Consider the following 19655-nt stretch of genomic DNA (forward strand, 5'->3'; position numbering starts at 1 on the left):
TGTTGGGCACAAAGTTTACTTGGGGCGCCTGGCTGGCTCTGTCGGTGGAGCGTGCGCCTCTTGATCTTGGGGTCACGAGTTCGAGCCCCATGTTGGGTGTAGAGCTTATTTAAATTTAAAAAAAAATGTGATGATGGTAGAAAAAATTAAGTGGGGAAAGGAGAGAGGGAACACGGGTATGGGAGTTAGGGACTATTTTATAGAGGGTGGTTGGGGAAAGCAGCATTGAGAAAGTGACTTTTCAGCAGAGATCTTAAGGAAATGAGCGAGTGAGCCATGCAGGTATCTGGGAAAATAGGGTTCTGAGCAGAGAGAAAAAGCAAGTGCAAAAACCTGAGCCAGAGGGTGCCTTGTATGCTCCAGACCATCAAGAAAGGAGTGCCCCCAGAGCGGAGTGAGGAAGGGGGAGAGTGGTGGGCCGTGAGGACAGAGAGGCAGTGGAGGTGGGAAGCAGATCATCTACTAGCTCCTGTGAGGATTTTGGCTTTTACTCCAAGTGAGATGCAGAGTTTTGAGCAGGGAGTAAGACAATCTGACTTTCATTTGCAACAGCAAGGGCTGTTGGGTAGAGAGCAGTCTGGTGCGGAGTGGGGACGGGGAGGGGTAATGGCATTTGCCCCCACAGCTGTATGATCCAAGCAAAAGATGCTGGTGACTTGTACTAGGGGGACAGACATGGCAGGAGGGGAGCAGATACTGACTCTATTTTAGCACAGAAAGATCCCTTAGAGTGAATCCATCCTCTCATTTATGCAGGGGAAACTGAGTCCCAGAGAGGGCATGATCTACCTGTGATCATACCCTAGAGCAGAGGCAGAGCTGGGTCTGGCCCCCAGATTTCCTGATTCCTAAGGTAATGTTCTTTTGATTTCTCCTCTTCCTGAAGGAGGACCCAGGCACCTGCCCCTCACCCCCACCTCAAAAATTCCCTCATCTGAGCATGAGCAGCATTTCTTCCTGCAGTATGTGACAGGGTGGCACTGGGTTCAAGGATTGCCCAGGCCCCCAGCTACTTGAGCCTGGCAGGGGTCAGGGTCACCCCTAAGGAGCCTTCTGTCCTCTGAATCAGCAGAACCTTCCCAAAGGGGGGAGGGGGGGAGGGAGGGAAGAATCCAAGCCAGGGGAAAGAGCTCAGTCCCCAACACTTGGTTGTCAGCACTCCCGGAGCAGAGAGGGCACCAAGAGCTGACAGGGTGGAACAGGAGATTCAGGGAAGGCTGGGCCCCCTGGGGAGTCCAGGACCCAAGGTTGAGCCCAGCCTGGGAGTGCTGCAGACTCAGCCAACTGAGAATCCCTCCCAGTGGGAGGTTTAGGGGGCATAGTGGGGAGAGGTGTTTCAATGCCTTTGCTACCAGTAAGCAAAGCAGTATGCAAACTCATGGGCCACACCTGGGGCAGTTGGTTACAGCTGCCCTGAGAGCCTCGCTCCCCATAGGGACCCTAAATCCAGGTCCAGCCAGACTGAATCCAGCAAGACTGACTCCAGTGGGCCCTGAGAGCTGGAAAAGCTTTGCTGTATGACCTTGGGCCAGGAGTACAACTTCTCTGGGCCTGTTCCACAGCCAGGATGGAAGGGTGGTTAGGAGGGTCTTACTTAGGCTGGAAGCCAGAAGTGGGATGCAGACATCCTTTCAGTTCTGCCTTTAATGGGAGAGGCCGCCCCGCCCCTAGTTCCGGCTGATTCAGAGTCCTCTAAGAGCCAGGAGCCTGCTTGGGGGCTCTCCGCTCTTTGTCAGGGTTGGGGGCTGCAGAAGGCCAAGCACAGGGGTGTAGACAGGGCTAGGAACCTAGGTCGATGGGCTCTCTATCCTGACTCTGCACCACTCAGCTGAGGAGGTGTGGGAAGCTGTCTCTTGAGTCTGGCTTTACGACTGAGGAAGAGTCTCTGAGGGCCCTATTTTTCGCTCATCCATCCGGGACTGGTGATTTCAGCTTCCCCAAAGGGAAGTGAGGTCCTAGCAGCTCCTGAAGCTGCCAGTCCTGAGGAGCTTCTAGAATGTGAGGAGAGGATCTTTTACATTTCATTTGCATGGTGCTCATTTGCATGGACAGTCTATCTCCAAAACTCCTCTACAATTGAATAATAATAGCAAGGAGGAGTCAGGGTAGACCAAAGCGAAACTTCCAATAGCTCATTAACCACAGAAAGGGCGCTGGAGGTCAGGGAAGGGGACATATTGCACCTCTCTGGTCCTGATGCCCCCTCCTGTTCTAGCGGAGGAAGACAGAACCCTACAAGTGTCAGATCCAAAGGAACAGGGCTTGAATTCAGCTCTGACCCTGATCTCTGCCAGTCTCAAGAATTTGGCCTTGTCTTGTGGGACCTTGAGAAAGTGAGCTGGCCCACGCTGGGACTCAGTTTCTTCGTCTGTCTAATGGAGCCAGGGATCCCTGGTGCAGCAGTCTGGAGGCAGGGGTCTGGCCCAGATGAACCCCGCGCTGAGGGGTTGCAGAAAGGCTTGGGTTCACTTAGGGACACAGAGGAGGCTGACTCCTGGCGGGACTCCTCGGGAGAGGGAGGGGCTCCTGGGAGGAGGGCCCTTGGGAGGAGGGCTCCGGGGGGGACTCCTCCCTCCGCACGGCCCGCCACTCCCTTCCCCTGCAGGGGCCCCTTCCTCCGCTGCCAACGCAAAGCCGCTCGGCGCTCCGGGGTCCGCAAGGTCGGCCCCGCCTCCCTGACGTAGGGAGGGGCTTACTGGAAGGGGCGGGACACCCAAGTGGGCGGGGCTCTGGGTCCTCCCCGGGAGGGGCGGAGCTTCGCCGACACCCGGCACCGCGCGCGGGAGGGGCGGGGGCGGCGCTGCGGCTCCAGTTACCTCCTTGCGGCCTCCCCCGCCCCGCCGGCTTCTTTTTCCGTTTCCAAATTAACAATTGAAAACGCGGCGGCCTGAAAGGCGAGCAGCGGGCCAAGCGGAAAGTGTGAAGGTGCCGCCGCGTCCCCGAGGACGGGGGCGGAGAGGGGGGCGCGACACCCTGACTGGCCGGGGCTCGCCCACCCACCAAAGCGACGTGCGGGCCGTGAGCGCCCCAGGGCACAGAGGTGCCAAGGCCCCTAAGTCGGGTCTTGGCCTGATCCAACCCCTCGTGCTGTCCTGGCCCAGTGTCTCAGGACCCAGTGCCCAGGCTCCGGGTGGTGCCAGCCCCCGAGGGCGCTGGCGGAGGAAGGGGGGGGCACCAGGACTGGGTTACTACTCTCAAGGCTGAGTGCCCAGGAGGGTGCCAGGCAGCACCCTCATCGCACTGTCCTTAAGGGCTCCCAGAGTCAGCTAGGTTTGTGTGTGGTCTCAAGCCAGTCATTTCACCTTAGAGAGACTCAGTTTCCTCATCTGGGAAACGGGGAGGGAAGATCCAGAGCTGGTTGTGAGGAATACATGAAATGAGAAGATGCGGGCCGTTGGCCCACAGCGAACACAGTAGATAGCAGCCATTATTATCTCCGTTGATAATGATGATGATATCGAGTCCTTGGCACCCTTTCACCTTCCTGTCCACCAGTGGAGAATACTGGAATTGACTGGTCTTTTCCTCCCCTCATTTCCTCAGGGCCTCCCCCAAAGACCCACTTAACAGATAAAGAAACTGAGGCCAGGAAGTTCCCTCATAAGGGGCTCCACATCATTTGTGAGTGAAAAGAACCAGGGCCCGAGCCCAGACCTGACCCTCAGGCCTGGACTCATCCTACAGAGATGAATGTTCCCTGGGGTCAGGGCCCTGGGCACTGGACCCCCCTCATCAGTGTTCTGAGACCTGGATGCTGATCCTAGGGCAGCTGGAACAAATGAGTGGGTAATGGAGAAAGTCCCCTCTCTCAGGAAGGCAAGAGCATGGACCAGTGAGCCAGAAGGTGGACACCAGGGAAAGGTACCGTTTCTGGTCCCCCCAGGCCCCCGTAATGTCAGCTCCATGAATGCGCGACCTTCCATCCTGTTCACCACTATCTCTCCCACACCTAGAACAGGGCTTGGTGCGTTCTAGGTCATCAATAAATATTTGTTGAGTGAATAAGTGAATGAATGAACAAGCAGGTCCCCTCTTAGACAGCTGTAGCCTCCCACTCGCCACCGGTGTGAGGTGGTCTTCCTTAGGGAGGTGGGTTTGGGGTGAGGTGCCCTTCTCCCCAGCGTGGAGACACAGGGCCATAGAATGGGGGGAGGAGACAGAAAGCAGGAGGAGAAGATAGAGGAAGAGATTCCAGAAAGCAGAGTGGAGATCAGCTCTTTCTTCCTAGCCTCCCACTTCCCACTCCTGTCCATCCGGGGACTAATCCCTTTCCCCCTCCCTCCAGCCACTTCTTCACTGACTGCCATGATTCTAGCTCCATCCCCACCCCAACCCTAGTCCACTTACTTCCTGCTGCCTGAGTGCTCCCACCCCATTTACAATCCTACAATGGCTCCTTACTATGTACCATCTAAAATCCAAGCTCCTCAACCCAGAGCTTGAGGCTGTAAACACACAAGCATCAGCCACACTCCACCCCTCCATACCCTGTACATTTCTACTCTGGTGACTTTTGTGCTCTCTCCCCTCCTTGGGATGGACCCCCTTCCTCCCCAAGAATCCCTGCTCTGCTTCAGGAAGCAGTGGTCCTCCAGCCCCTTGGGATTCCTGGCCCTCCTGGGTACCCCTGGACTCCCTTGTGCTGAGGCTGTTCCTGCCTCTGTCCATCCCCCACCCACCACCACCTCATTAGGATCCATCCACCAAGAGCAAGGCCACTTGTGACTTCCCCACATCCCCCAGGCTGGCTGATTAGATGCTCAGACAGTATCTGGGAGGGAACAGGAAGACCCAGGTCCCCAGGGCCTTGAGCGTCACCGAGTCAGGACTTTCCCACTGTTCTATGAAGCCTCAGGGCTCTGGGTAAGGGCATCTTAGGGTGGCTGCAGAGGTGGGTAGGTGGAGTGAGGACCATTGCAAGCCCACCCCAAACACTGGCAGTTCTGGGGAAAGGGTCCAGGTGGGGGCCCACGGACTATTAGTCTAAATATTGAAAAATTTACATCAAGCTAACAAGCTGTTAGCTAAAATATGTTCCACCCTTCCTGACACATACACCTTCATAACAATCTGGAAGGCCAGGTTTGAATTTAAGATCTTGGACTCTTTGGAGTTCCATGCTGGCATCTGGCAAGGAGGGGTTGTGACCCTCCAGCCCCCAGCCCACGGTGTGCCCGCTTCTCTTCCCGCACTGGGCTCATCCCTCACCAGGAGGGGCATGAGGTACACTCCGTGGGTACCCTCGCCTGCTCTTCCACGCTCCACCTCCACTGGCTGCAGACGGCTGCCCTTGGTTCCAGAAGTGCTCATATACCTTGGCGCTTGGGATGATGAGCCAGGAAAGAGGCCTATACAAACCCTGGAGGCAGGCACAGGGATCTGGGGGCCGGGAACTGCAGGGTTACCTGGAATGTGTTCTAGAATAAGCAGGGTTGTGTAAGGCTCTGAGCTGGTGGTATGCAGAGCCTTACAGGCTGAGTGGGCAGGATTCTGGGCCCCTACCCTTGAAACCACCCAGAGCGATGTCGCTTTGATATGTTTTATATATTGTGCTCCTGCGTCACATTTCATCTAAGGAACCAGACCTACTGCGTAAAACAGTTTGCAAAGCACTAATCTAGCCCCTCCCCGCCTACTGAACACAGAGGTAGCTAAGGCTATGGGGTGCCAGTGACCACAGTCACGTAGGAGGTTAGAGCAAATCCAAGGCTCCTGCCTCCTGCCCAGGCCTTGGCCTCCATGAGCACTTTTCTGATCTGCAAGATCCAGTGCCTGCAATGGAAAGGCTGTTGGGAGGAAAAGAGTGCCCAGTCCCTGGTGGGGTTTGAGCAGGCCGGCTGCTGAGGCCCCTGCCTTGACCGCAGTCTGGACCCTCCACTCAGGTCGCCCAGCTCAGGCGTGGTTTGAGAGGCCAGACCAGGCCTGAGAAGGAGAGGGAGTCCTGGTATAAATAACCATGGGGGGCCGGGATGTTTGGGCCTGTCTCCTGGGCTACGGCTGTGTTTACTGCCCAGCGAGGCGGGGCATAGCCCACACATTTGCCTCCCTGACTTGTAGCCAAATTTCTCCAAGAAGGGGTGGCCCGGGATTAGCCCCAAACACCCCAGCTCTGCACCCCCCTGAGGTCCTCCCCCTAACTTTGCCCATCATGGGCCCTAAACGCCCCTGACATTGCCCCCACCCTTCAGCACCGAATGCTGCACAACACGGTGCCTCCATTAGCCCTAAATGCCCCAGCATTTGCCCCCATAAGTCTCAACTCTGCTCAAATCGTGGGAGGGTGAGGAGCATGAGTATGGCAGAGGAAGGCCCCAAGCAGAGGAGCTGGGTATCTGCCAGGGATCGGAGTTGGGGCTGCTGGGCAGGGGAGGCAGAGACAAACCTCTCCCACGGCCCTGGCCAAGACAGAGTAGGGCAGCAGACCCCAGATTAGGAGAGTGCAAATCCCTCTTCCCAGCCCAGTGCGCATCCCATGCCTGTCATGTGCAGGGCATTAGATGGCCAGACCGCAGCGTGGGCGGGGCAGGCAGGTGCCCTGTTGGTCACGCTGCGGCCAGCTCCTTTCCCTAGAAAAACCCTCAGTGCAGGAGGGCAAGGGGGCCCCTTTCCCCATAGGGGGCAGCAGCTGCGGTCTGCTCAAGCATGGAGGCACAGGGGTTGATAGGAGCTGAGTTCCAGCCTGCGGGCCAGCCCAGCCTATCTCTCACACACACACACACACACACACACACACACACACACACACACACACTGCCCAACTGACTGATGGGTCTTGCTTGAGACACTAAGCTGATATTCACTGAGAGCAGAGCCTCAAAATCGGGGCTGTGTCTATCAGGGGCCTTAGGTGCCTAGACACCTGAGCTCTAGGCCCATATGAACCACCTCCTAGCTGAATGACCTTGGGCGAGTCACTTCTCCTTTCTGAGCTTCAGTGTAATATAGCGTAACAATATCTTCCTCCAGGGTTGTTAAGGAGAACTGAGTGGGATGCAATGAGCAAACATTAATTAAGCCCCACAGTGGGCCAGGCATGGCTCCAAGTGCTTTGTGGACCATCCAGTGGAAGAGGGGGCATCCTTCTCAAGACAAGGTAGCATTTTGGATCCAGAGGCTCAGGCTCAGGGATGTGATGGGGCCTGCCCAAGACCACCCAGAGGGAACCTGAGCCCAGGTCAGCTCTGAGGAAATTTTTCAGTTATTTGTCAGTCTTGGGGACAACTGAAACTCTTGAGCTAAGCTGGGCTCCAGTCTGGGCTCGGCCACTAACCTAAGTTTAGTCCATGCCCTGTTCTAGGCCTCAGTTTCCCCAACAGTAGAATAAGGAGAGAGGGTAAGACCAGTGATTTCTACTTTCTATTGAGCTGCAAGACAGGGAGGGAACAAAGAGGTGGGGCAGGCAGAGCCACCTAGGTTCAGCCCCTTTCTCTAGGGCACCGCACCACCAGCTGGGCCAAATCCTTGGGGGCTCTCATGAGCCTGTCCTAAGTCTGCTGTTCTGGGGACCCCCATAGAGCCTAAGCCCGTATCCCCAACCTCCTTGCCCACAGCCTCAGGGCCTGCACCCATACCCTCTGCTTCCAAGGGCGCCCTCAGCTCAGCCACACACACCTTCCCCCAGGCCAACCTTTGCATAAGCAGCTCAACTTTCCCTACAGGCAAAGTCCTAGGGCTTCAGGCCAGGTCCAGCCAGGCCTTGGCAGGGTTAGTGGGCAGCTCCAGAGGAGCCGCTCAGGGGGCTGAGCCATGAAGGGGAAGGCAGAGGGAAAAGGAGGCCAAGTGGAGGGCATCCCCGTAGCTCCCTGCCAGAGTTTTCCCCCTTACCATCCTCCTTGTGAGATCCAGAAAGATGTTTCTAAAATACCAATCTGCCCAGGGCATTCCTGTCTTCAGTTCCTTCCTAGACTCAGTCTCCTCCAAGAAGTCACTGCTCCTCAGCCTGGCATCCTCAGCTCATGTCCCAGCCTCTTCTCTGCATACCTCCTGCCCCCTCCAGGCTCCCATTCTCCTGACCTCTTGGACATCTTTGCAACATGCCATGTTTAGCCTCACCTCTGGGCTTTGCCCATGCTAGTCCCTCTGTCTTGAATGCTGTTCCATGCTCCTTTTTGCCTGGTTGACTCCTACTCCTATTCATGTTGCAGGTCTCAACTTAAACCTCTTCCTCCGGGAAGCCTTCTAGCCATGCCCACTTTGGGGCTGGATTTGGCCCCTCTGTGCTGGGCTCCTACGGGACTCCGCACCTGCTCAGACAGCTGCCAGCCCCTGGCCCATCTCCCTAGGGAGGGTCTGATTCACTGCTCTGTCCCCAACATCTGGAATAGTGGCTAGCCCCAAGGGACTGCCAGGGAAGGCTTCCCAATGAGAGAGCAAGTTCCCAGTGCAGAACTGGGATGGAGGACAGAACCATGAATTTTAAGGCTCAACCGGTCCTCCTATCGACCACAGGCCCATGGGGGCCAGTTAGGCGTAACACGGTGGGCAAGGACATAGCCCCTAGCGCTGGACTTCGGGGTTTGAGTCCTGGCCCTTCTCCCTACACCCAGGCAAGTTTCTCAACCTCTCTGTGCCTCAGCAGCCTTAGCTGGGAAATGGGCATAACCATAGCCCCCACCTCATCAGGGTGTTGAGAGGAAAAGGGGCCAGGAGCCACAGTGAGTCCTTAGAGCAGTGGCTGGCGCCATGTCAGCGCTCATTAAAAAACATTTGCTCTTAGCATCCCTCTTATTATCGAGAGCCCCATCAGGAGAGGGAGACTGAGGCACCGGGGGGGAGTGACCGCTGGAGGCCACCAGCAGAAAGGTGGCCTTCCCGCCCCAACCCACAGCCCCACACACGAGTGTCCCCACACACACACACACTGACTGCAACCCCGAAGACCGGCTCACACCGGAGTCCTTGCACACTCAGCCTTAAACTGCCACCTGGGCAGTCAGCACCTACCGGGTATGTGACAAAGGCACATGCTTAACCCTCCCGCTTCAGCGTCCTCTTCCGTGTGACGGGGTAATAACAGTGCCCACATCCTGGGGCTCTTGGATGAATTAAATGAAGTAGGATATGGAAAACATTTGGCACAATCCCGGGTATAGATTAGACTAGGGACGTTCTTAGCGTATGACAAACTGGGTGCAAACTCAGCTCCTGGCTCCTGCTAAGGGCACCGCGGTCCTGCGGCCCCGGACCCCAGAAGAGAGGGAGAGAAGCCCATGAGAGGCACAACAAGCCCTCTGTGCTTCACGGGCGTTTGTGGTTTACGAGGCACTTAAGCAGGAAGTATCATTCCACGTGGAAGGAAGCTGGTGCCTAGGAGACATTGAGCCCCTGCCCGGAAGCAGAGGCGGCAGTTGAACCCCAGCGGCTGACTCCTGCTCCAGTGCTCCTTTAACTGAGGGGTGAGCCCTGATTCCGGCTGATCCCGTGCGCACCCACCCCGGGGCCAGTCTTGGCTAGAGCCCTGGGCTGGTCCTCACCCCTCTCCGCTCTCCGGGGCTGACAGGGCCCGAGACCCAGGAGGCGTAGGTAATGAGGCTGAGCGCTCCTCCAGCCCCCCAACCCTTCCATCCCCAGCCAGACGCTTGTGGCCCTCTGGCCCAGGAGGGACGAGGCAGGAAGTCGCCCAGACTCAAGGATTTCATGCACCAGTGAAATTTCCAAAAAACACTTGGGGACTGGTTGTCAACTTTTTATTTTGCCAAGTAAGGACATTTGAAAAAAAAAAATTCCCAGCCCCATCATTTCATAAAAGAAAGGCCATAATCTCAGACTAAAAGTCCATTAAATGGAATAAATTTAGCTTTACAAAAGTCACCACATTGTCCTTATTTCCCTGGATTTTGCCTTAGGCCACTGAGAACCGCATGGGTCTGCTGACATATCTGAGAGGCACTTGGAGCTTGGGCTTGGGAGTCACCCAGGCATGGGTTCGAATCCTGACTCCACCATGGACAAGCGGTGTAACCGGGTGCATGTTATTTTCCCCTCTCTGAGCCTCACTTTCCTATCTGCAAAATGGGAACATAATAGTATTTGCAAAGCGCCAGCTCCTGGGAAGAAATCAGGCAAGCCGTGGCTCCCAGCCAGGGGTGCCTCCCTGTCTCGTCACTGCCTATGGCTCCCCATTGCCCACAGGGCAAAGCCCACCTCCATCACTTGATGATCCCGGACAGGGTAGATAGAGGAAGGGAGTTCCACCTCAAAGCCTTTGCTCCCATTGTGGCCTCCAACTGGAGTGCACTTGGGATAAAAATCATACCAGCTTCCGGCTCAGTGTCTGCACACAGAGAACCTGGGGTCCTTTCTCCAATTTCCCTCTGGTTGGCACAACTCTTCTCATCCTTATAACGGGCCTCAGCGCCACCCTCATTCCCCAGCTCAGCAAACATTTACAAATTACCAACCACATGCCAAGCACGGTGCTCAACCCCCACCTCCCAGACCTCACAATCTGATGCAGAAGAACGCACAGGGCTGGGTGAGCCGGGCTCTGGGGAAGGGTCCCCCGTGGAGCCTGGGGTGGAGCGGGGAGTGATTCCAAGAAGAGGTGGTGCTCCCAGCTGAGAAGTGAAGGATGAAGAGTTCACTAGATGATGGATAGGCCGGGGGAGGGAGTTTCAGGCCAAAGGAAAAGCACAAAGAGCATTAAACAGCATGTTTTGGGGACACTACAAGTTGCTTCTTAGGTGAGTAACAAAGGATGCTTGAGGGACGCCGGGGTGGCTCAGTCAGTTAAGCGTCTGCCTTCCGCTCAGGTCATGATCCCAGGGTCCTGGGATCGAACCCCGCATCGGGCTCCTCAGCGGGGAGCCTGCTTCTTCCTGTCCTCCCTGCTTGTGCTCTCTCTCGCTATCTCTGTCTCTCAAATAAATAAATAAAATCTTAAAAATGCTTGAGGGAGGGGATTCCTGACCTGGGCAGTGAGGGGTAAGGGAGTCACCGTCAGGGGGACTGGGGAAGCGTAGGTCAGAGGGAGAGGCTGAGTTTGAGGTGCCCACAGGATGAGGGGACAATGTGTCCACAGGAAGCTCAGGGATGAAACTGCAGAGGGGCAGGCTTTCATCCCAGAGGGGACCCCCAGTGTCACAAGAGTACATGAGGCCGCTCCGCCCCCACACACACACAAACTCTGTACAGTGAGGAGGACACAGAACAGAGCCCCGAGGAACCCCAACATACAATGGGCAGAGAGAGAAGAGCCAGAGAGGCCGATTGAGGAGAGTCAAGGGAAGGCCCAATGGGCTTAGACCCTCCGGGGCAGCATGGCAGCATCCCCGGGAACCCTGGCCTGGGTTTGAATCCTACCTCTACCCCATATCAGCCATGTTGACTTGGGGCCTTCAATCCCCTCTCTGTGAAACAGGGCTGATTTATTTCTTACAGCAAGGAGAATAAAGGGCAGCGGGGAGAGGGCCGACAGCCTGAGGCAGCCTTCGGCGCACCCCCAGGCTGCACCTCCCTCCCGCTGCTGGGCCCCGGGGGCCCCCCTTTCCTCCCCTCCTCTGACAGTCCCCACCAGACTGTCAGCAGGCCCCAGAAGTCGGAAAATTAGACAAGTGAGTGAACTCAGGTGGAATGCCGAGGGAGGCATCCCTCGGTCCTGGGCCACTCCAGCACAACCCCCATCTCCTGAGGGGGCCCGTGTGTGCTGTGTCCTCAGGCAATCAGGTCCTTTCTCCTGGCCTCAGTTTCCCCATGCATGCTAAGAAGCCATGGCTCTGCTTAAGCTCTGAGCCCTTTCTGGCTCTGATGCTCTGCAGCAGGACGAGATGAGAAAGGGTGAGGGGAGAAAGGCCTATTTCTGCCCCAGGAGAGGAGATCCCACAGGGTCTGGGTCCCCATTATGTCCAGGGACTGGTCCCTCTGGAAGAGGGTGGCAGCTGGGCCAAGGAGGGCAAGGAGCAGAGGCGCCCGGAATTGTGCTAACCAAGCTCTTCCTTCCCCCCTCCTTTGCTCCCTGCCCCCTCCCTTCCCAGGGGACAGCCGAGCCCAGCAAAAAATAAACCCAAAACGGTGACCTGGGGAGGCCTGAGGCTCCCAGGGAGGCATGGCAGAGGAGGAAGGGTGGCAGAGAGGCAGCCTGTGACCACCTCCCAAAGCCGAAGGCTACCCGCTCTGACCCCTCTCCCCCATCCCCCAGAGCTCGGCTCAGAGAGAGCAGGTTCTATCTGCTCTCCATCCTCACCCTGTGAAGGAGGGGTGCTACTTGCCTGACAGGGATAATTAGCAGAGTAAACCTTGTCCAGCCCAGCTAGACATGGGTCCGCAAGTTTTGGGAAGGGTACCCCAGGGAATTTCACTCTACCTCCTGGTTATTGGGCAGTCCTTCCTCCTGTCTGACCTCCATCCCTTATGCTTCAGTGGGAATCATGTTCCATTTACCTCCAGCAAGCTTTCCCCCTTTCCCACCTGCCTGGCCTAGATGTCCGAGCAGTCTCAGGAGAAAGTGCTTCCCCCCACCCCCGCCCAGATTTCCCTGCAGAGATTGAGGAGGGCCCCTAGGCCAGAGACCCCACTCCACCCACTGTTCCCCAATCTCCAAGAAGGAAGGAAGAGGTAAGGAATTGCTGAGCTCCCTGCTCTCTTTACTTCCCTCCCTCAGGCACTGCCCACGGATTCCCAGCCCAATTAGTCTGCTGCCTGGGGCTGCCCCTCCCTGTTCCTTCCTCACCACCCCCCACCCCAGGTGCCAACCCCCAGGGCACACAGATCCTGCCCTAGGGACAGAGTTGCCCAGAAAGCCTGGAGTCCTGGGGGCACTTTATGGGGGCCCCAGAGGTCTGACCAGCGCCTTCTCACTAGCCCCCATCAGAGCCCCAGCTGAGGGGCAGGCAGCCTCCCGAGTGCCCTTCTAAGTGCTCCCAGTCCTCTGAAGGGCCCAGGGAGAAGGTGCTGGAGATTCCCCTGCCCCCCACCCTTCCTGCAAAATTCAAGGTCTGTACAGTGGCTCCTTCTGTTCCTCCAGAGTCACTCTGTGCCCAGCAGAGTGGACCACAGATGGTCCACGTTCCTGTTTAGCCCCATCTTACGGGGGGAGTGGGGGTGTCTGGGATTGGGGAGGAGTGTGGGTGGGTACCTTCCCAGCAAGTGCTGAGATCTCTGAATCTCCTTTGGGATCCCCTGTCCCCATTCCCCAGGATGATATGCTCAGGAGAGAGTGGGGCATCGCCTCGTCTCCCAAGGGTCCCTGAGCACCGTGGCTCTACTTCCAGCTCCCTGGGGCCAGCCTAGGTGCAGGTTTGACCATGAGGCCCACACCTCGGCCGTACAGTGACATGGCCACGTACATCCTCCGCACCGCCCCCCTGCCGCCCCGCAACACAGACACGCTCACACCCACCCCCAGACCTCTCTGCCAGGGCCTGGGAGAAGACGCAGGAGAGGCCAGTGGCCGGGCAGGCTCAGCAGCCCCTCACCGGGCCCTGGAGTCCTAGGCGGGGCGCAGGCCTGGTCTGCCTCTCTGTGCCCCCCAGGCCTGGTACAGGTTGGAGTTCTGGAGCCACCATTCACTAGCTGTGTGGCCTTGCACAAGTGGGTGGTGTCCCCTCACCAGCCTCGTCGTCCTCAAATGTGAACTGAGGGTCACGCAGGGCCTGCCTTCCCTAATGGCTGTGGGGGCTAGATGAGGGACTGCAAGGCAAGACCCCGCAGAGAGCTCCCGCCCCGCCCCCCCGTGCAGTCACCCTGGGCTCTGCACTCGGCCAGCCCACGATGGGACCCTCCCCAGGCAGGAGAACAGTGAAAGTGACAGTGATAGCATAACCCGGTGCCGGCGCTGGTGGCTACCGCCTGTGCCCAGCACAGCGCCCACACTTCAACCCACTCGGCCCCGACTATCCCGGCTTTCAGATGACAAAATCGAAGCTCAGAGAGGTTAAGTAACTTGCCCAAGGACACGTAACTGCTCAGGGTGGAACCAGAAGCGAACCCAAATCTGTCAACTCCGAGGTCATGCTCTTAACCCGCTGTGGGGCAGCCTCTGGAGAGATGACAAGTGCCCCTCTCTTTCTCCACCCCAGCCCCACAACTCCCACACTTGGGGTGTTAGGGAGGGGCTGCCCCCTGAATTCCCTGCTGGGACCCTAGCCCACAGGAGGGTCAGCCCTGCGCAAAGCCCCCCGTGGGTGCGGTGTCGGGGAGGAAGGGCGATGAGCTGCTCCGAGTCCAGGGAAGCTCCCTGCGTGGCCTCCTTGGGGGGCAGGGGCAGGGCCCTGGCCGCTCTGCAGAGCCTTCCTTTCTCCTGCTCCCCAGGAGGTTTCAGCTCCCTTGACTGGCTCAGAGAACCTTAAATTAATCACCCATTCAAAGTGCTGCCATCAGCCCAAGAATAATCACCTCTGGAAACACTCCTGGCTCCAATATTTGGAGAATATAGGTTTCCGCGGCAATAGGGACTAAAGTCAGACATTCAGCAGGGCTTCCTCAACGGAAGGAATGAACGTACTATGGAGTTGGGGTGGGGTAGCAGTGAGAAGTCTAACCTGCTCCGGTGACCCCAAAGGAGAACTCGGGCAGGAGGGCACAAAGGGGCCTAAGGGGCAGGGAGAGGAAGAGAAGAAGGGATAGAAAGCTGGCAGGATGGTCTCTCCATTCGCCCCCTCCTCACAGTACAGGCCAAACGAAAGAAGGAGAACTGAAAAACAGCAGCACCAAAAATCTGGGTCACACTCCAAGACTTTCCCCATCATAAGGCCAAGTTCTTGGGGCATTAGCCTTCACCACCCGCTGGGGCAAGGAACAGATCTAAAGTCCTGATCTGGGAGGCAGAAGGCCTGGGTTCCTGGCACAGTTGACCATCGATCTGCCAGATGTGACCTGGGATGGGTATCTGCCCCTTTCCATGCCTCAGTAAACCCAGCAGCACGCTGCAGGCCTGGGCAGAAGGGTCCCAGGGGGCCCCTTCAGGGAAAGCGAAGGCCAGCCGAATTCTAGGAGGCCAGGTACCCTGCTCCCACGTGGCCCTGAAGCTGCCCTCCCAGGTGGACACACAGGTGAACAGAGGCCTGTAAGGGCAGCCCTGCTGGGGCGGGGGGCCTCCACACGGGTGGAGGCAAGAAACTTAGGGAAGGGGGTCAACGCTCTTCTGTCCTAGGGGTCTGGGCTGGGGCTGCAGGCCCAGGTGTGTGTCTGTGAAGTCAGCAAAAAGGTGGCGGCAGCTCTGTATTAGATTTCTTTCGATGGATGTATGCTGCAGGTGCATTTGTGACACCCATGGCCGCGTGTGTCAAAGTTGTAGTGAGTGTGTGCACGAGACAGATAGTCGAGTGTGCGGCGGAGACGTGTGTGTGTGTGTGTGTGTGTGCAAAGCCAAGTACAACACAAGTATGACCGCTTTGGACGAGGGTGGCAGTTGCCGTCCATCCTCACAAACTCTTGCTCCCCGCCCACCCCCTGCTGCCTGGGTGCTGGGTGCCGGGTGATGGGGACAGAGAAGATGACACAGGAGCACCGCTCCTGTGGGGCCTGGGACTGGGGTGCTGGCTGAAGCCTAGATGCAGGGGAAAGGCAGCTCTGAGTCAGACCTAGCTCTCAGGAGGCTCCTCAGAGACCTCTCCTGGGGCTCAGTCTCCCCACCTGTCAAATGAGGATAGCAGCCCCCGCCTGGCGGAGGTGGTTTACGGAGCGCGCTTAGCATGGGGCCTGGTGCACAACTGCTGTTCCATGCACGATCAGAAATTTCTGTTCCAACTGCAGGAGCCCCCACGCCCCCCCACCCCCCACCCCTGCCCAGGCAGCTGCAGGAAGCAGGAGGGACGTCCTGGATGGGGAGTCAGGGGTCTTGGGGTCTGGTTCGGCATCTGCTTCTGATCCACTGTGTGACTTGGGTCCCCAGAGCCTTCGTTTTCTTAGAAGCAAAATGGGCTGTCCAAATGTGAGGACCCGCCGAGTGGGGACGCCTGAGGGCTCCGGGCCCCCCTTTGCTGGGCTGATTTCCATCCCAGGCAGTGATCTTTCTCAGATGGTCAGGGTGGGAGCTTGGAAGACTCCAGGGTTAGGAGTCTGAGGGCCCCAGGAGCTGCCGCCACCCTCCTCCCCTCCCCATTCCCACAGCTTCTGACCCCAGGGACAAGGCTGAGGAGGATGTTTACAGAATGTAAACCTTCACATAGAGAAAGTGCTGGGCAGCTGGGGGCTGGGAGCAGCCAGAGTCTCACAGTGGCGCGGGGAAAATGGGGGGTAATGACCTTGCCCTGTATCAGCCCCTTCCAGCCCTCGAACTTTAAAAGGGAGGCTGGGGGCAGGGGGAGCTTTGAGAGGGTGCAGCGAGGAGGTAAGCATTCTCCACCCCCACCCCACCCCCATCCCCGGCGAAGGCTCAAAAAGCAGGAGGGGCCATGATGTGGTATCTCTCAACATTCAGAGAGCAGGGCGTGTGAAGGGTTGAGGGCTTAATCAAAGACTGGGATGCCAAGGAGGGACTGGGGTTTGGTGACAGGACCAGGGGCCTACAGAGAGGTGAGAGAGCTCGGAGAGGGGCCCGCAATCCCTCATTCTGGACCTCAATAAGAGGACGGGCGTCAGCAGTTCCCACTTCCCAGAGACCACAGCTGCATGGGCAGGAGAGGCGGGATCCAGGCTTGTCCTCTGGGCAATCTCCCACACTTCAGAGCCAGAAAATGTGCAGGTTGTGGGGGGACCTCGCTGGCAGGTGTGAGGCTGGCGTCCCCTGGGGTGAATGGACTCAGCTCACCCCAATCCTCCCCTTCCTGAGCCCTCCTCTTCCAGGCTTTTCTGCCGGGCTCCCCCTGCTAGGGCCCGAGTCTCTGGGAAGGGGGTGCTAGCTAACTGTGCGCACGGGGACCCCTGCATTTGAGCCGCCTCTGAGCGCAGTAGCAGAGGTGGGAAAGATTTGACCGAAAGTGCAGCAGGACGGCTAGGAGTGCAACAGCAAGAAGCACTTCCTGGCAAGAACGGCCAAGACCCTACAGTGAGCGACTGGGAAACCCCACATCTGGAGCACCTCAAGAACAGCAGAAGCCTCCTGTCCGGCCCCCTCCGCCAGCCCCAGGAATAACACCCATCTTTCACACTCAGACAGACCCTTGCAGCAAACCAAGCTCTTGCCCACCTATTACCTCCTCCGAGACAGAGGCCCACACGGTTGGGGTTTCTACCCCACTTTGACGGCCGAGACTTCTAAAAGCTCAGAGAGGTCCAGAGATCAATCCAAGATCACACAGCACCGAAGAGGTGGAGCTCCCGACCCCTCGTTCCACTTGATCTCTAAGACAGACAACCAGTTCCCTGAGATCCCTAACCCTCTGGACGTTTTCACGCCGCATTTCCTCTCCCCCAGAGCTCCTGAGATGCTTCATCCCTGGCCTTCCGGGAACAAGTGGTCGGAACAAGCCTGCCCCTGGCCAGGGCATTCCTGGCATCCGGAAAGGGCGGGATGTGGGGCAAAGCTGCCAGCACATTTAGCTCCTGGAGAGGTAGGAGAGGCCCTTCCAGAGGAGGCGAAGACAGCAGCCGGCTGGGCGACATGAGGCAGGTCCTTCACCTCCGGTGACCCCCGTGGGGGCTGAGAGGACAAGCCACAGGACAAAAGACCCCCGCCTCAGAGGCCTACTGGGTTCCCCGGGCCCAGCCTTGCCTTGTAAGAGTCATCTCCCAAGAGGAGCCCATGGAAGGCAGAGTCGCTCTCTGCGGAGTGTCTCAGCCTCCTTGGGCACCCCAGGCCGCGTGTGGGCAACTCAACCACCCTTCACCACTCCTCTCTGCAGCGAAAAATATTCATCCCAGACCCCGCAGTGGGCACTGGGGCTTGGGCTACTCCTAACAGTTGACCCCGACCCTAAGTCGGACCTCGTGTCCTGACAAACTCACCTCTGCCCCCGGCCTAGCCCAGCTGGAGTCTCTGCCCCAGGTCAAGGCTGCCACCCCCAGGGAGCCAACTGGCTGACAGAGTTCTCTTCCTCCGACCCCCCCTGTGGCCAGGGGACTCTTTGGCCAGCATTTTCCTCCCCGTCACCTCTGCAATTCTGCAGGCCCAGGTAGGATGGGGCAGAGACAGGCAGGAAGATGGACCAAAAGACAGGTAGAAACAGACAAGTAGAAGACTGAGACAGACGGACAGGCAGATGGACAGGTGGACGGACAGGCACACAGAGGGATGCCTGTCCCACAAGCGGGATGGAAACAGACAAGCAGAAGGACCACTGGACAGTGAAGGAGCTGGGGGAGACGAACGGACGGGCCAACTCGCACACAGGTGGGAATGCCGGCAGAGGGACAGCAGACAGGCAGAAAAACTGTCTGACAGTCAGGTGGACAGGCAAGGGGGCCACCCAGGAGACCCCAAGACCAGAGGGCCCTCTCTGAAGGCAGCAAGAAGGGATTAATACCGGTACATTTTCCAGGGACCGGAGGTATTTCTCGGGCACCTCCGGGCGTCCCAGTGCCAGGCCCAGCCCTTCAACTGATATCCGCGGGGCCTCTCATGTTCCCGGCGGGGCCAGGCCGTCCCCCAAGACTGAGCTCTAGGCTGCCAAAATTCACTCTTTACATCCAAGAGGGGTCAGTGTTTTTGAAAGTTGCAGGAGCCTGGCAAGGGGGAGGACGGGGCCCGCAGCGTCAGTATTTCCAAACCGACTGCTCTCGTCTCTTTTTCCCCAGGGTGCCCGGAGCCAGGCCTGGTGCCACAGTCAGAGGGCTGGGCAGGCTAGCGGGCCCAGCCACCGGGGCAGGCAGGGCCACCCGCTGCTGCTGCCACTGGCGGGTGCAGGATGGAGGGGAGGCTGGGTGAAGGCAGACACAGGGCACACACACGAGTGTCAGGGCTCAGGTGGCTCACTGGGACCCCCGAGCCCCTACAATGGGGGGCCAACCCGGACTGCGGTGGAGGCCATCCCTGTAGAGGGCCATCTCCAAGGGGAGCCCAGGTGGGAGCCCACTGTGGCAACAAAGTTGGGGAGCTGGTAACAGAAACTGTGTGGGGGCCAGTGGGTCCCCTTTGTGTCTGGGGCACAAGGAGACGGGGGCAGGGAAGAGGAAAGGGGACCCCACTGTAGTGGCTCCGGACTGCAGGAGGATGGGGGACAAGAAACTGGATGTGGGGAGTACCTGGGACAGAGGAGCAGGGGTTGGAGATCAGGATGAAAACAGTTGAGGTGGGGAGGTCAGAAGCGAGGTCAAGCAGGGGTCAGGACCTGGGGATCAGGGTTAAGGTCAGGCTGGGGGACAAGAAATGGGGCTCAGGCCTGAGGGTGACCGAGAGGAGGGTCGGCCGTGGGAATGGGGGGCAGGGGGCGGAGCCAGGGCGGCCCGCGGGCCCCGGGGGAGCCAAGGCTAGGGCAGGGGCGGCACCGGGCGGGAGCGCGGGGGCGCGACGGGGGGCGCGGGGTCGCAAACTCACATGAAGACGTGGTAGACGAAGGCCCAGCCGCGGGGTCGCTCCAGCACGTTGTAGACCCAGTTCTGCAGGCGGCGGTAGCGCTTGTGCGCGGCAGAGGAGCGCTGGCCGCAGGCGGAGCCCGAGCCCGAGCCCGGCCCAGGGAGGGGCGCGCCCGGCGGTAGGGGGCTGCCCAGGAGGCCGAGGCGGCGCGGGGAGCCGCCCCCGCCCGCCTCGCCCCGCTCGCTCTGCACTGCCGTGAGCGCCACCAGCTCGGCGCGGGGGGCGTCCCCAGGCGGGGGGGCCAGGCCGAGGCGGCGCGGGGGGG

The 19655-nt window shown here is 58.5% G+C and overlaps 1 protein-coding gene across 1 annotated transcript in view; it reads right to left on the bottom strand.

The window, feature by feature from the left end:
* Positions 1 to 19655, bottom strand: part of KCNQ4 (potassium voltage-gated channel subfamily Q member 4) — a 54281-nt gene that overhangs the window by 33420 nt on the left and 1206 nt on the right. Inside the window, exon 2 of the mRNA XM_025856361.2 lies at positions 19352 to 19649. Coding sequence (XP_025712146.1) covers positions 19352 to 19649 — 298 coding nt within the window. The remainder of the gene's footprint in view (positions 1 to 19351; positions 19650 to 19655) is intronic.

Source organism: Callorhinus ursinus, unplaced genomic scaffold (assembly GCF_003265705.2).
Source record: "Callorhinus ursinus isolate GAN/ISIS: 27379988/994484 unplaced genomic scaffold, GSC_fseal_2.0 scaffold18, whole genome shotgun sequence".
Lineage (NCBI taxonomy): Eukaryota > Metazoa > Chordata > Mammalia > Carnivora > Otariidae > Callorhinus > Callorhinus ursinus.